The following is a 17,192-nucleotide window of genomic DNA, read 5'->3' on the forward strand; positions in this document are numbered from 1 at the left end:
TTGCTACATACTGGCTAATCAATACCAGGGAGATGGAAGACATTCTGATAATACCACTTGGAACATTTATCTCAAGTAAGATAAGGCATTTTTTTTAAAATAAATCATAAAAATAAAGACCAGAACTTCGGTGCTTAGAAGGTCAAAGTTAGATTAATTTTAAATGAGAACCATCTAATAACCTCAATCTGTTTGTTACAGCAGTACCCACAATGAACAGAGGAATACAAATATAGACTGGGAAACAGATGCTACTGACCAGTGAGAGGAGTAGGTTGTCTCTATCATGGAGCAAATCAGCAATGCGCTGGAGTGACCCTGCCACTACTGTTAGTTCCTGTCTCTAGAGACCCAGGGAATGGATTTCAACACCAACTTTAGTTATGGCACAGAGGATGGGAGAGAATTGCTGCCTCTGCCAGTACCCCTACCTCCCTAAATGGAGATGTACTACTTTTCTGGCTGGTCTTAACAATTAGGTCTGGCTCCACTTTCTTCACAAGGCCCTAGGCTAACCAGTATTGAATTTTTCCAACAACAGGTCCTGAAAAATTGACTACTGTGCATGCTATGTACACATAACTATCTCTGTATGCTATGTGTACTAGAAGACTGAAACTCATAGACTGGGTTCCCTCAGCCTCTGGCTGGTGGTTGGGTTTGGTCAACGGTAAGCAACTTCATGAATTCCAAGGATGGGGGAGGGGAGAGGCCAAAGTGTTTAATCCCTACCACAACCCTGAATTGTCGTTATTGTCACCAGACCAAACTTGGGTCCATTCGTCCACAGGCGGTCAAGCCAGTATACTAACACCAGGTTGTGGAGAAGGAAAATGCAGCATTTTTTCTAAAGGTTCCAATACAAGGATGACAAGTGCATCCTACTTTAAAACCCTGAATTCCCCAGAAGGTTTCAGCATAGCATTTTTAAAGGCCAAGTGAGGGAGGCATGTGTCAGGGCCTGTGATCAGCTTGTGCACAACTCTCTGCTTGGCTGGTGGTGATCAATTCTTAGGCACCAGAAGGTCTAGGGGCTAGTGATCATGGTCCTCAAGTAGTTAATTTCTTCCATACGATTTTGGTGGGTTTAGCATCTGAAAAACTCAGGAAATTTACATCACATAGAATTATCTAGGTACTTCAGAGAGAAACTAAAGTAAAGGATATGGGGAAGGGGTATGGCCCCATAGGGTCCTACTCAGTTCCATTGTGTCTCTGGCAGTGGCTGTGTCCTTCCACAATTGTGGCTGCTGGTGAGTGGCCCTTCCTCTATGAATCTGTAATGACAGAAACTAGATTGGTGGTTGACGAGAAGTGGGAAGCAGGAAAGGACAGGAGGAAAAAATTACAAAAGGGCCTGAGGAGACCTGTGGGTGATGGATACATTAACTTGATTGTACTGATAGTTTCAAGTGGGCATACATACTTAAATAGTTATTAAATCATATACTTTAAATGTATTCCTTATATTGTGAGTCAATTTTACTTCAACAAAAGTGTCTAAAACAATAAAATGAACATTCTCTTTTCTCTCATGCCATATGCACACATTTTTTGGCCAGAACAGGCAAATTCTCTTCTGTGTGCAGACAACTCCAGTGGGCCCACCTGCCTACTTTCTTCGCAGACCTTAGCACCATGAGCGAGAAGTGCCCAGCCACCACTGCAGCAGGGCAGGGGAAAACCAATAATTATTTTGAAATGTGTAACAGATCAAAATACAAAACTAAAAGAACTCAAAAACAAGGCTTAGGAGATCTTGGCAACTTTGTGACATGCAGATTTCTTACATAGCATCAAAACCCATGAACCATAAAGAAGACACTGATGAATTTTGTCAAAATTTGAAAGAAAAGTCGACTTTGAAATACTTTGAGATACTTAACAGGCAAGCCATAGAGTGCGAAAAAGTGCTTTCAAAACATATATCCCTCAAATGCTTGATATCTAGAATATATCAATAGAAAGCCCTCTTATTGTTGTTGTTTAGTTGCTAAGTCATGATCGATTCTTTTGCTAACTCACAGACTATAGCCTGCCAGGCTCCTCTGTCCATTAGATTTCCCAGGCAAGAATACTGGAGTGGATTGCCGTGCCTTCCTCCAGGGAATCTTCCTGACTCAGGGATCAAACCCACGTCTCCTGCATAGGCAGGCAGATTCTTTACCACTGAGTGACCAGTGAAACCCATAAAGCCCTCTTACAACCCAATAATAAATAAACAAGCTAATTTGTTACAGGAGTAAAAGATTTGAATGGATACCCTACAAGAAAATAGATACTGAATGGCAAACATGCACATGAAAAGATACTCAGCATCATTAGTTGTAAGGGAAATGCAAAAGAAATCCACAGTGAAATATCAGTGCACGAGGGTGGGATGATTTGAGAGAACACCATTGAAATGTGTTTATTACCATATGTAAGGGCCTCCTTTATAGTTCAGTTGGTAAAGAATCCACCTGCAATGTAGGAGACCTGGTTTGATTTTTGAGTCAGGAAGATCCACTGGAGAACGGATAGGCTACCCACTCCAGTATTCTTGGGCTTCCCTTGTGGCTCAGCTGGTAAAGAATCTGCCTGCAATGCGGGAGACCAGGGTTCAATCCCTGGGTTGGGAAGATCCCCTGGAGAAGAGAAAGGGTACCCACCCCAGTAATCTGGCATGGAGAATTCTATGGACTATATAGTCCAGGGGATCACAAAGAGTTGGACACAACAGAGCGACTTTTCACTTCAGACTGGCTGGGGAGGGAGGTGAGAGGGGGTTCAGGGTGGGGGGACACATGTACACCTGTGGCTGATTCTTGTCAATGTATGGTAAAAACCACCACAATACTGTAAAGTAATTAGCCTCCAATTAAAACAAATAAATTAATTTTTTTAAGAAACAATCAAACTGCCAAGGGTTGCTATTAAATGTATGTCAGTAGGTCAAGCCTACATTCATGACTGCAATTGTCCAAGCGAGTGAATACCAAGCAGCTAGGATCACTGGGTGCAGTCTTAAAGGCTGATTACCATAAGTGAATTGTTCAGTGATTAGTGACATATCTATACAATATAAAACTACTTAGCAATAAAAACGAATTAAATATTTGCTTGCAACAACAAGCATGAATCTCAAAAATAATACACTTATATGCACACTACTATATTTAAAATGGGTAAGAAAACAAGGACCTACAGTATAGTACAGAGAATTCTGCTCAATATTATGTAACAACCTAAATGAGAAAAGAATTTGGGGGAAAAATACATGTGTATGTATAACTCAGTCACTTTGCTGTACACCGGAAACTAACATAACATTGTAAATCAACTATCCAGTTCAGTTCAGTTCAGTCACTCAGTTGTGTCCGACTCTTTGCAACCCCATGAATCACAGCACGCCAGGCCTCCCTGTCCATCACCAACTCCCAGAGTTCACTCAGACTCACGTCCATCGAGTCCGTGATGCCATCCAGCCATCTCATCCTCTGTTGTCCCCTTCTCCTCCTGCCCCCAATCCCTCCCAGCATCAGAGTCTTTTCCAATGAGTCAACTCTTTGCATAAAGTGGCTAAAGTACTGGAGTTTCAGCTTCAGCATCATTCCCTCCAAAGAAATCCCAGGGCTGATCTCCTTCAGAATGGACTGGTTGGATCTCCTTGCAGTCCAAGGGACTCTCAAGAGTCTTCTCCAACACCACAGTTCAAAAGCATCAATTCTTCGGCGCTCAGCTTTCTTCACAGTCCAACTCTCACATCCATACATGACCACTGGAAAAGCCATAGCCTTGACTAGATGGACTTTGTTGGCAAAGTAATGTCTCTGCTTTTGAATATGCTATCTAGGTTGGTCATAACTTTCCTTCCAAGAAGTAAGCGTCTTTTAATTTCATGGCTGCAATCACCATCTGCAGTGATTTGGGAGCCCATAAAAATAAAGTCTGACACTGTTTCCACTGTTTCCCCATCTATTTCCCATGAAGTGATGGGACTGGATGCCGTGATCTTCATTTTCTGAATGTTGAGCTTTAAGCCAACATTTTCACTCTCCTCTTTCACTTTCATCAAGAGGCTCTTTAGTTCAAATTTTAAAAGATTACGAAACAAAACAACAAAAATAATATGCTTAGCACAGGAGGCTAGATTTCATAGTGTATAATTCCATTTTGTGAAACAGAATAACAAATCTGTAATAGCAAAAGCAAATGTAGAATGACAGAAAACAGATCAAGGGTGGACTGGGCATGAAGAGAAGGCATTGTCTGTAGAAAGGAACTTTCTGCTGTGATGGAAATATTTGGTATCTTGATTGTGGCAATAGCTACCCAGAGGAATGAAAACTTTTAACAGAACTCATCAAAATGTGTTCTTATTAGCTTTGCATTTCATTGTATGTTAATTATGCATCAAACACAGGAAAACTCTGAATGGTGGAAGTAGGGACTCCATAGGGACCCTGGGGCTTAAGGAAAGAACTGGCAGTGAACTCCCTGGGTGTTCTTTTTGCCTCTCACATATCTCCAAAAGGGTACTGGAGGAGCCTGCAATCCAGAACCATCAACAAAGAAAAGCTCTAAGAAGAGCTGTTCCCCGTAGCCAAGGGACTGGGAAAAGGTGGCCTAACAGAGCAGGACACCTTTTTGATAATAGTCACCTTCCTCCAAGTCTCTTCTGCAGTTTCAGCAGGGCTGGGTGGGGAGCTGGTCTTCAATCCCCACTTCAACCTCCTCATGAAAATAAGAGGGCAGGACTAATCAATCCTTAGCTTTTCTACCCACTGTCAGTAGCCAATTATTAGTAGTTTTTAGCTTTTATTTTTAAATTAATTTTTATTGGAGTATGGTTGCTTTACAATGTTTTGTTAGTTTCTCACGTACAGCGAAATGAATCAGCTGTACATATAAATGTTGCTGTTGTTTAGTCCTTAATTCATGTCCAACTCTTTTGCAACCCCATGGACTGTAGCCTGCCTAGCTCCTCTGCCCATGGGATTTCCCAGGCAAGAATACTGGAGTGGGTTGCCATTTCCATCTCCAATACATATACATATAAAGTTTCTGGATTTGGGTTTCCTTCCCATTTAGGTCACCACAGAGCATTGAGTAGAGTTCCCTGTGCTGTACAAGTAGGTTCTCATTAGTCATGTATTTTATACATAGTAGAGTATATACATCAATCTCAATCTACCAATTCATCCCACCCCCTTCCCCTCTTGGTATCCATATGTTTGTTCTCTATATCTGTGTCTTTATTTCTGCTTTGCAAATAAGTTCATCTGCATCAGTTTTCTAGATTCCACATATAAGTGATATATAATATTTGCTTTTCTCTTTATGACTTGCTTCACTCTGTATGACAATGTCTAGATCCATCCATGTTTCTTCAGATAGCACATTTCGTTCCTTTTTATGTCAACGGCCAATTCTGTATCAAATACAACCTTCAGGAGTGAAAGTGAAATAAATCTATCCTCAGATGAAGGAAATCTAAGAGAACTGGTTGCCAACAGACCTACCTTTAAAGAATGGCTAAAAGAAATTCATTAACCAGAAAGAAAATTATAACACAACAAGGATGGGTCTTTAGGAAAGAAGAGGGATAAAGTGAGTAAAAGTTAAGGTAAATAGAATACCATCTCCTCATGAATTTTTTAAGATCATGTTTCATCGTTAAAGCAAAAACTGTACCATCATGTGATGTGAGTTCAATGTGCACAGAGGAAATACTTAAGCTATTTCTATTTAAAAGTGGGAGGATAGAGGAACCAAAATGGAAGCAAAATTTTTCTACTTGATGAAGTGATTGAAATGATGATACCAGTAAACTGGGATATGTACACATGTATATTGCATTGAAAACTATAAAACAATAAAATAAACCATATGAAGAGCTATATTCAAAAGCACTATAAATAAATAAAAATGGAATTTCTAAAAAATGCTCAGGTGTCCTACAAGAAAGCAAGAAAAGGAAAATGGAGGAATGAGAAACAGAAAACAAATAATAAAGCAGCAGACTTGAGCTTTAATATGACATAATTACTTTAAATGTAAATGGTGTGGAATAACAATTAAGACAGAAATTAGCAGAGTAGATTTTAAAAAAAAACACCACCAAATTCTATGCTGTACACAAGAACCTCAAATTTTCATGTTGTTTTAAAGATTTATTCATTCTAAGCATAGTTTTATGCTTCTTACACACAATAAAATAAAATTACTTTATTTTATAATGAACATAAACAATAGGAAACTTGAAAGCAACCAAGCCTGGAACTGTGAAGGATCTTTTGTGCCATCTAGTTTAATGGGCTCATCATGGAAAACTTAGTTTAACAATATCCTAGACCAACAATGAATTTCTAGATGATGCTAGTATACTTAAGATGGCAGTAGTCCTACTACTCCTCGAGTCTATCCATTCCCTAGGTTGACCAAGGACAGTTGCAGCCCTTCGGGCTTAATTCTAAACCATGCAATAGTACAGTGGTAATTTCATTCCTCTCAGGCCTGGTAAACTTTCAAGTATTTGAACGTGCTGTCATATCTCCTTTTCAAGTCTTTGTTCTCTAAACCAGGTGTCCCCCACATCGGGGATCTAATGCTTAATGATCTGAGGTGGAGCTGATGTGATAATAATAAGAATAAAGTGCACAATAAATGTAATGCATTTGAATCATCCTGAAACCACCCCCCAACACTCTTCCATGGAAAAATTGTCTTCCACAAAATCAGTCCTTGGTGCCAAAAAGGTTGGGGACTGCTGCTCTAAACTACAAATGTTTCTTTCATCCATTCATCACAAGACATGGATTCAGCTCTTTTATCACCCACATTGCCTTCCTCTGGAAACACTCCAGAAGAATGCTTTAAAGTCGTAAAACAAATCTTTAAGTATTTAAAAGAATTGAAAGTATACAGAGTTTAATTTCTGACCACAATGGGATCAAACTAGAAATTAATAACAGAAAGATAGCAAGAAAGTCTCCAAATGTGTTGAAAAAAAACACACTTCTAATTAATTCTCCATAATTTCTACATGGCAACAACAAGCATGTGAAAATGTAAATTTTTATATATGTATATATATATAATTTATAATTGCTTCAAAGAAAATGAATACCTAAGAACATATTTATTAAACATGTACAGGATCTGAATGCAGAAAATTATACAAATTTTGGTGAAAGAAATCAAAGATCTAAATAAATAAATAAAGAGATATACTCATGGGAGATGCCAGATGAGTCATAAGCTGGAATCAAGATTGCCAGAAGAAATATCAACAACCTCAGATATGCAGATGACACCACCCTAATGGCAGAAAGCAATGAGGAACTAAAGAGCCTCTTGGTGAAGGTCAAAGAGGAGAGTGAAAAAGCTGGTTTAAAACTCAACATTCAAAAAACCAAGATCATGGCATCTGGTCCCATCACTTCATGGCAAATAAATGGGGGAAAAATTGCAACAATGACAGATTTTGTTTTCTTGGGTTCCAAAATCACTGTGAACAGTGACTGCAGACACAAAATTAAAAGATGCTTGCTCCTTGGAAGAAAATCTATTGACAAACCTAAACAACATACTAAAAAGCAGAGGCATTGCTTTGCTGACAGAGGTCCATATAGTCTAAGCTGTGATTTTTCAGTAGTCACGTATGGATGTGAGAGTTAGACCATAAAAAAGGCTGAGAGCCGAAGAACTGATGCTTTCAAACTGTGATTCTGGAGAAGACTCTTGAAAGTCTCTTGGACTGCAGGGATATCAAGCAAGTCAATCCTAAAGGAAATCTATCCTGAATATTCACTGGAAGAACTGATGCTGAAGCTGAAGCTCCAATACTTTGGCCACCTGATGCGAAGAGCTGACTTATTTGGAAAAGACCCTGATACTTGAAAAGATTTAAGGCAGGAGGAGAAGGGGATGACAGAGGATGAGATGGTTGGATGACACCACCGACGCAATGGACTTGAGTTTGAGAAAACTCTGGGAGATGGTGAAGGACAGGGAACCTGGCCTGCTGCAGTTCATGGAGTTGCAAAGAGTTGGACATGACTTAGCAGCTGAACAGCAACAATAACAACTGTGTTCATGGACTGGAATATTAAACATATAAATGATGTCAATTCTCACCCAAACTGATCTGTAAATTTCACACTTTCTAGCAAGCGTTTTGTACCCATAGACAAGTTTATCCTAAAATTTGTACAGATGAGCACCAGCCCTAGAATAGCTAAATAAATGTTGAAGAAGAAAAATAAAGTGTGAGGACTCACTCTAACCAATACTAACATATACTCTATAGCTACAGTAGTCAAAATAGTGTGATATTGGAGAGAGGATGGATAGACACACAGACCAAAGCAACAGAAGAGAAAACATCAAAATAGACCCACAGAAATATGCTCCACTGGTTTTTGGCAAAGATGAAAGAAAAAAAATTTTAAGGGAGGAAGGATAGCCTTTTTAAACAAATTGTGCTCTAGCAATTTGGGCATTTTTAGTCAAAAATTGAACCTGGATTTAAACCTCCAAACTCTACATAAATATTAACTCAAAATGGACCACAGACTTAAATGTGAAATAAAACTTTAAAAAATTTTAAAGAAAACATAGGAGAATATCTTTGAGACCTAAGGCCTGGTAAAAAGTTCTTACGTATAGTATCAGAGCCATGATCCATAAATAAATTGGACCTCATCAAATTAAAAATTTTGCTGTGAGAAAACCCTTGTTAACAGAATGAAAATACAAGCTACAGACTGGGTGGAAAATATTTGCAAACCATCTATCCAACAAGAGTCATATCTAGAATATATTATATAGAACTCACAAAACTTAATAATAAAAACAAGCAGTTCAATTAGAACATGACAAGACATTTAGCTAAAAAGGATATATGGGGTTTCCCAGGTGGCGCTAGTGGTAAAGAACCCACTTGCCAATGCAGGAGACATAAGAGATGCCGGTTTGATCCATGAGTAGGGAAGATTCCCTGTTCTTGCCAGGAGAATCCCATGGACAGGGGAGCCTGGCAGGCTACAGTTCATAGGGTCGTAAAGAGTCAGACACAACTGAAGCGACTTAGCACGCATGCACAAAGACAATATACATATAGAAAATAAGCACATAAAAAGATTTTCACCATTATTAGCCATAAGGGAAATATTGGGTTGGCCAAGAAGTTTCAATTAACTTTTTGGCTAACCCCAATATAAATTAAATCCACAATAAGATATCACAATACATCTATCATAATGGCTAAAATTTTTAAAAATAGTGATAACATCAAAGGCTGACAAGCATGTAGAGAAACAATGTATTCAGAAATTGCTGACTGAGAGTGTAAAATGTTACAGCCACGCTGGAAATTTTAACTGAGTCTTATGAAACTAAACACACACTTACCATACAGCTTAGAAATTGTACTTTTGGGCATTTATCCCAGATAAAGAGAAAATTTTGTTCACACAATAATCAGTGAACAAATATTCACAGCAGCTTTATCCCCGATAGTTCCAAATTGGAAACCCTGGTGTCCTTCTTGGGTAGGAGGTATACAAATTCTGGTGCAACCATGCCAAGGAATACTAACTTAGCAATAAACGCAGTGAACTATTGACAGTTGACATTTCCAGCAACTTGGAGGATGCTCCAAAGAAGAATGAAAAAAAAAAAAAATCCCAGATTGAGTGAAAAAGCCAATCTCCAAAGTAAAAAAAAAAAAAAACCCAATCCCAAAAAGTTACATCCTATAAGATTCAATTTTTACAACATTTTCAAAGAGACTAAATTATGGAAATAGACAGCAGATTAGTGGTTGTGAAGCATTAAGGAAGGCGAACAGGAGAGAAGTGGGTGTGGTCAAAAAAAAGGGCATGAGACATCCTTATAGTTATGAAACTGTTCTGTATCTTGACTGTGATGGTGGATGCATGAATCCACATATGTGATAAAATTGCATAGAGCAATTCACACACACACACACACACACACACACAAATGAAAAAGTAAATCTGGGGAAATCTGAACAAGATACGTAGATTGTATCAATATCCTGATTTTGATATTGCACCATACTGCAGTTTTGAAAGATGTGGAAAACTGTGGAAAATTGGGTAAAATGTATGCTGGATCTATTTTTTTCTTGCAACTGTATGTAAATCTACAGTTATCTCTAAATAAAAAGTTTCATTAAAAATTCAATTGCAGGGGCTTCCCTGGTGGTCCAGTAGCTAAGACTCTGATCTCCCAGTGCAGGGGGCTCAGGTTCTATCCCTGGGCGGGGAATTGGATCCCGCATGCCACAATGAAGATGGAAGATCCTGTGTGCCACAACTAAGACCTCAGTGCAGCCAAATAAATAAATTTTAAAAATCAATTGCATTCTGTATATGAAAAGTGAACATGTGGAAACCAAAATTAAACACACAGTACCATTTACAGACACTCTAAAGGAAATGAAACAGATGAAACTCTAACAAAATATGTATAAGGTTGCTGAGTAAGTACAAAGAGGTGGCCCAAATCAGTTCTTTTGTGGTGTTGGAATATTTTTGTATCTTGATCACAGTGGTGGTTGCATGAATCCTGACATGGGATAAAATTGCCAGAGTGATACAGGCACACATGCACACAAATTAATGCAGATTAGAAAAATGGAGAAATCTGAATTGGGCCTATAGTCTAGTCAAGAGTAATATACCAGTGTCAGTTTCCTAGTTTTAATTTTATACTGCATCTATAGAAAATGTCACCTTTGGGGAACATGGGTAAAAGGCACAAGGTCTTTTTTGTGCTATTTGTGCAACTTCCCTGAGTCTATAATTATTTCAAAATAAAATGCTAAAAATAAATGAGATGTGGCCAAGGAGAGGTTTCAGAAATGATTGGAGGGAACAGGCTCTGCACATGAATGAGGCAGGATCCAGTCTAGGAAAAAAAAAAAAAAAGATTTCTATGTAGCTTAAGTCTATATTCATATGGCCCCTTCTTTTTCAAATATTTTTGTTGTATTATACAAGTAATAGTTACAGATACACAAATGGATATACATACATATACACGAGAAACAAAAAGTATGTCTTTCTTCCCACTTCCTTAGCCAGAGTAAATGATGTTCAATAATGTGACATTTACCTACTCTGATTTTTTTATGCATTCATATTCATGCATGGTTATATTGTTGTGATCCAATAACCTAGTGCCTCTCAAACTCTCTCTTCTCCCCTGATCATGTAGGTAGGACAACTGCCCAATCAGTGTATATGAATCTGCTGGGTTTCTTAAACATTTATACGGATGTCACAGAGATATTCAGTAAGACTGTGAACAGGCATTCTGAGAGGAATTAGTAAGGTATTAACTTAGGCCAGCCCTCCTTGTAAAAACTGGAATGAAATCTTCACGAATCAACTCTTGCAGACCGCTTTTTAAAAGTCCTGACTACAATGAAGCAAGCACATTTCAATAATTCTGAAAATGTCATGGAGTTTGAATTGGATTTGGTTTAGAAAAAGATTAGATGAAACCACGAAAAGGCTTTAATACCCAACAGCAGGTAAAAAGCAATGAATGAGGGCAAATGTATACCTGAGAAGACCTTGCGCAGCATCCAGGGCAAAGACAAAGAGGAGTGCATAGAAATCACTATGGGATGAAAGGTACGGACAATGGCGTAAAGGAGCATTCACGAAATACACACGGGGAAAATGAGCATGTAGCTTTGGTCAAACTCCACAGTGCAGAGTTACCAGAAAAAACATGAATTAAAAGTACAGTGGCTAGTTGGCCAGATTTTCTGCGGAGACGGTGAGGGAAAGGGGATGGTGTAAACGGGTAAAGAGCTCCGGGTGGGCCTTCCTTGCAGAATAGCGCATTCTGCAAAAGGATCCCAAGAGGGCAGCACCTTCCAAAGAAAGCATTCAGGCCCTCCGGCTCTCTTGGGAGTCCGGGAGGAGGCGGGGCTTCTCGGAGGGGCGGGCACCGGGGGTGGGGCTGAGTCGCTGGCAGCAGCTCTGTGGTACCCGACAAGGGGCAGGGCCGGGCTAGGGGCGGAGCTGCGCAGGCGGTCGCCAATGTGCGTGCAGGCGAGGGGGCGGAGCTGTCCCTGGGCAGCTCAGGTGGGGCCTTGGCTGTGGCGGAGGAGTCATTCGGAGCCCAGCCCCGGAGGGGAGACTGAAGGCGGGGCGCGGCGGGACGGGGCGGAGTGGGACGCGACTGTTGTTGGCCAGCGGCTCCAGGCCTCGCGTCCACCTGTCCGCCAGCTCGTGCTGCGGTCGGTCCGCGGGTCCCGCGCCGGCCCGGGCCCATGGCGGCGTCGGGGGCTCTGTCTGCGGCGGCGGCAGCAGCGGCCCTGTCGGGCGTGGCAGTGCGGCTAGCGCGCTCAGCCGCGATCCGCGGCTCGTACGGCGCCTTCTGCAAGGGGCTCACGCGCACGTTGATCACCTTCTTCGACCTGGCCTGGCGTCTGCGCATGAACTTCCCCTATTTCTACATCGTGGCCTCGGTGATGCTCAACGTGCGCCTGCAGGTGAGGATCGAGTGAACGCCCGCTACCACCTCCGCCCGGCCGCGACGGCAGGGGCATCAGCATGAAGGATCACGGGGCCGGGGGCCGCCGGGACGCTCCAGGGGACGAGGAAGGGGTGGATCAGGCCTCCGGGCCCTAGACCTCCGCGGAGGACGCAGCCACCGAGCCCTGGCTCTGGCCAGCCACGTCGCGGCCGGTGACGAACTGCACTGAAACTCTCAAAACGGGCCCTTTCCATGGAACTCGAGAAAATTATCTGAATGCAGCCGACCTGTTGCCTCACTTTGGTCGAAGGCGGGAGCAGAAGGAAGAAATTCTTCAGTAGGAACATGAATGACTGACCCCGACCGAAAAGGTAGGAGGCCAGAGTTTGGACTTGTGGGCTGGAGGGAGGCGGTTGCCATGGCATCTAGATGTCCAGGCCACCGGGCAGCTTTGGGGAGACGAGGAAGGGACCTGAGGAAGCCAGCCTGGAAAGCTGCCGGGCCGAGAGCAGGCAAGGCAGGGTGCACGCAGGCCCTCTGGACTCCCTTGTCATATATCCAAGATGGGGATGAGGGGCAGCTGCCTGGACATATCCGAAGGTCAGCACATCACCTTGGCCCAAGGCCCCGGTAGTGTCACCTGAACACGGGGGGAATGGAGGGAAATGGCCCCGGAGAGGCCCGGAGAAAGCCCTAGAAGAGAGCGGATGCTGGCCCCCTTGTCCTCCACCCCTCGAGAGACAGCCTGGATGGATGGTTGTGTTCTTGGCCCAAGCCCAGGTCTGTCTCTTTCTCAGCCCTTCACAAGACTTCCTCCTGGCGGGTCTCTGGGACTGCTCTCTGCCTGTTCCTGCTGTCTCTGTTGCTCCTCTCCACCCTCCAAAGCTTTGCATCAGGGGACAGGGAAGAGTGGGAAAGACGTGTTCCTCCCAGCAGCCACGCTCCCTCCACCTCCTACCAGTGCCCTCCTGGTGCCACCGAATGTGCTGCTCCAGTCCTGGACAGCCTCCAGCAGCCCCTGTGTCCCACAGGATTTGGGAAAGTGGGGGGTCTCGTTGAGTGGAGGGCAGCTGTCAGGCCGGGGTGGGAGAACAGATGGAGAAGAGATTTGTAGGGTAGGTGACAGTTGGGGAGACGAGGATGTCTCTGGGTGAGGAGGCAACTCTCAAGTCCCCATGTTTTTCTTGCAGGAACTGGTGTTATAGAAGGTGAACCGCCCCTTCTGTGGTCTTGTCAAGAGAGTCAAATCCCTGCCTGGGGCACCCCTGACCCTAGAGTTGCCTTGGAGAGCAGCCAAGAGAAGGGCCTGACCCCCCCACCCCCCGAGGAGAGGAAGGGCCTTCCAGGCAGAGAGCCCGAGGGGTGGAGTGACCTAGTGGTCCGGTTCTGGCATGGGGAAGGAAGTACAGAGCTAGAGACACTCTGGTGGAGCTCTGTTCTCCCCGCCTGCTGGGCTCTGGGAAGGGAGACATTTGCCCTTGTCACATAGATCACAAGTGGGGGAGCTGAACCTGCCTCTGGGCCTGCATTCCCCACCTGCCCCCAGTCTCTGGGAGACCTGGCACAGTGGGATGGGGGAAGGGAGCACAAGCTCCCAAGAGATCTAGAGAGAGAAAGGCCCATGGCAGGGAAGGTGGGGTGTATGGCAAGTCACAGGGAAGAACCAGGGGACAGTCTAAGCTGAAATGGTCACAGGAGAGATGAGTCTCAGACCCCCCTGGGGAGCAAGGTCCTCACACACAGTCAGGCCTCCCCATCCCAACCCAAGCCCCACCCAAGGCTTAACCAAGGGTTCCTTGGTGTTGAGTGGCACAGGCCTCTCAGTTTGGGTGGGGGTGTTGGCTGGCTCCTGGGCCCAAGTGTAATAGGAGGGAAGGGATACATGTGGGTGGGGTGGAGCTGAGACCCACGCATGACCCCATGTCTCTGTCTCCAGGCTGCCCCTCCTGCTAGGATCACACAGGAGCGTCTGCTCTGGACGGGCCTGCAGCGGCCCTGGCTGTGCTGCTGATTGGTGCACCAGGAGCGGCACTGAGGGGAGCCGGGAGAGGCCCTGGCCCTCACCCCCCATCCCAGATCCACATCTGCCCCCTCACTGATTGCTCGCGGTCCTGGTCCTCAGTTCCTGGGACTAAGAGCCACAGCAGCCTGGTTTCCCCTGGGACAGAGGGGCTGAGCCTCACACCATGTGCCCTTCTCAGCCACCCAGGTCCCGGCTGAAGATCTCTGCCTGCCTCACCCCGAGGCCTGAGGCTGCACCTGGGCTACCACATGCCCCCCACAGATTCCCACAGACGGAAGGGCGCTGATGGCTTCCTCCCTTGTGCCAAGTTGCCTGGAAACCCCTGGTCCTGGTGGCCCCTCCTCCACCCCAACTGTGTTCCTCCAGGACCATTTCCAGGAGACTGCCAGCCTTTGGACTGCATCCCTGGAGTTCTGAGAGACTGTGACATGGGGCTGCAGGGGTGGAGAGGAGCGGAGGACCAGGGGCCTCCTTGGGGCTAATGCACAAATGTGTGCACTTTTCAAGTTCATGTCTCACCCTCTGGGTGACTGGATCCCCAGCCGCAGCCTCTTCCTGGGCCAGCCTGAGAGGACCTGGGGAGGGCACTAGGGAGGTTTTTACTTAATATGTGTGTGCCTGTGTGTGAATGTGTGTGTGAGTGTGCATGTTGAGTGCATGTGTGAGTGTGGGATGTGTGTGTGAATTTGCATGTACATGCATGAGGGCTTGAGTGTGTGAGCGTGGGGATGTGTGTGTGGATATGTGAGTGTGGGCTAGTGTATGGGTATGAGTGCAGATGCATGAGTGCACGGATGTCTGTGTGTGAATGTGTGGGTGTGAGAGTGTGTCTGCGGGTGTGAATACATGTCAGTGTGCATGTGTGAATGCATGTGTGAGTGCACTTGTGTGTGAGTGCTTATGCACACATGAGTGGCTGTGCGTTGCAGAAGGTGCTGAGCTGTTTAGTGGGTGAGCTCTGGGGGACGGGCATCCTGTCCTCCCCAGGCTCCCAGCTCTGTTGGAGCTGCCTGGGCCCTGGGAGGCCGCTTCCCAAAGTGGAGAAAGTATGTTGGAGATTCAGGGGCCCCGGGCTCAGAGACCCTTCGTCACCTGCAGAGAATCCCCTCTCCCCATGGGGCTCTGGCTGGGGCTGTCCACCCCCAAAGATATTGGCCGTGGGAGGGGTGGGGACACATCCTCAGCACGTGCTCCTGCCACTATTTTTCTTACCATTTTGATCTTGAGTAGTTTGCTGCTTCTGCTCTCCCACCTCTTCCTCATCTCCTCACTGTGCCTCTGCTGCTCTCTATGCACTTTATTTATTTGCAGTCTCGTTTTCAGGCAGTGGAGGTTCTATGCTATCACCGACTTGAATAAGACAGCTTTCCCTTTTCTGTGTGTGATGAACTCTGCACCAGTCCACGCAGTCTGGTTAGAGAAATGTTTTTGTTTCCAGTGTTGTCAAATCTTGTGTCTATCTAAGTTAATAAAAATAATTATTTGAGTTCAATAAAAAAAAAACAACAGAGGCCTCTTGTTTCTGGTGTGGTGTCCCCTTGGAGGAGAGGGGCTGTTGGTGAGCTCATCCCACTCTGGTAGCCAGAAGCTGGGGGAGGGGAGCATCCTGAGGGCTATAATTGGGTGAGGTCATGGCAGGAAACCAATGAATGTTATACTTCATATTAATAGAACAAAGGGGTAATACATAATCATTCCAAAAGATTTAAAAAATGGATTTGGTGAAATTCAATACCCATTCATGATTTTAAAATCTTTTAAGAACATTGAAATTGTTAGGAACTCGTTCTCCTGGCAAATAGTGTACAAAAAACCTCAGTGTGCATAATATTTAATGGTGAAAGAATGTTCCTAATATTGGGAACAATGCATGGTGTTTATTATTGCCATTTCTATTCATCATTGTCCTGGAAGCTTGAGCAAATGGAATAAGCCCCCTACCCTGACAAAATAAATCCATCCTAATTGGAAAGGAAGAAATAAAGCTTTATTTATTCACAGATCATCCTGTATGGAGAAAATATCAAGTAAAGCACAGACACAAAAAAGCTACTAGACCCATAAACAAATTTAGCAAGGCCAGCAGGACACAATATCAACATGAAAATATTGATTATACTTGTACATACTAGCACCAAAAATTCCAAAAATGAAATTAAGAAAGCAACTGGATGCACTATAGCCTTCAAAAGAATAAAGCATTAGGGATAAATCCCATAAAATATGAATAAGACCTGCAAACTAAAAATTACTAAAAAATTATAGCTGAGAAAATTTAAACTTAATAAAGATAGTTCATGGATTGGGAGACTCAATATGGCAACCTTCCCCAAGTTTATCTGTAGATTGAGCTCAATAACTATCAAAATCTCAGCTGAATTTCCTGTAGAAATTGACAAGCTGATCTTAAAATATATGCGGAATATACATTTATATCACCTTAAATAACCAAAACATTTTGAAAAAGGAAAACAGAGTTGAAGGATTTATCATACCTATTCCAGAAGTCATAAAGCCACAGTAATCAAAACAGTATGAATCTTGTACAAAGATAGTCATGTAGATCAGTGGAACAGATTGAGAAAGGATGAACAAATCCTTAAATTTATGATGAAATGGGTCTTCTATTATGGCAAAATACACATAACAAATGTTGCCATTTTAA

The 17,192-nt window shown here is 43.5% G+C and overlaps 1 protein-coding gene across 2 annotated transcripts; it reads left to right on the top strand.

Moving 5' to 3' along the window:
• Positions 1-12,049: 12,049 nt before the first annotated feature.
• On the top strand, positions 12,050-16,030 carry LOC138931143 (small integral membrane protein 10-like protein 2A). 2 transcript variants are annotated; one of them, XM_070291972.1, is made up of 3 exons: positions 12,080-12,875; positions 13,695-13,712; positions 14,441-16,030. In XM_070291972.1, exon 1 carries the CDS (start codon positions 12,299-12,301, stop codon positions 12,533-12,535), a length of 237 nt encoding a protein of 78 aa, XP_070148073.1. In that variant the 5' UTR covers positions 12,080-12,298; the 3' UTR covers positions 12,536-12,875; positions 13,695-13,712; positions 14,441-16,030. The 2 variants fall into 2 exon arrangements, with proteins under 2 accessions (XP_070148072.1, XP_070148073.1); XM_070291971.1 differs by lacking the exon at positions 13,695-13,712 and having other exon boundaries at positions 12,050-12,875.
• Positions 16,031-17,192: the final 1,162 nt, after the last annotated feature.

Source organism: Ovis canadensis, chromosome X, assembly GCF_042477335.2.
Source record: "Ovis canadensis isolate MfBH-ARS-UI-01 breed Bighorn chromosome X, ARS-UI_OviCan_v2, whole genome shotgun sequence".
NCBI lineage: Eukaryota > Metazoa > Chordata > Mammalia > Artiodactyla > Bovidae > Ovis > Ovis canadensis.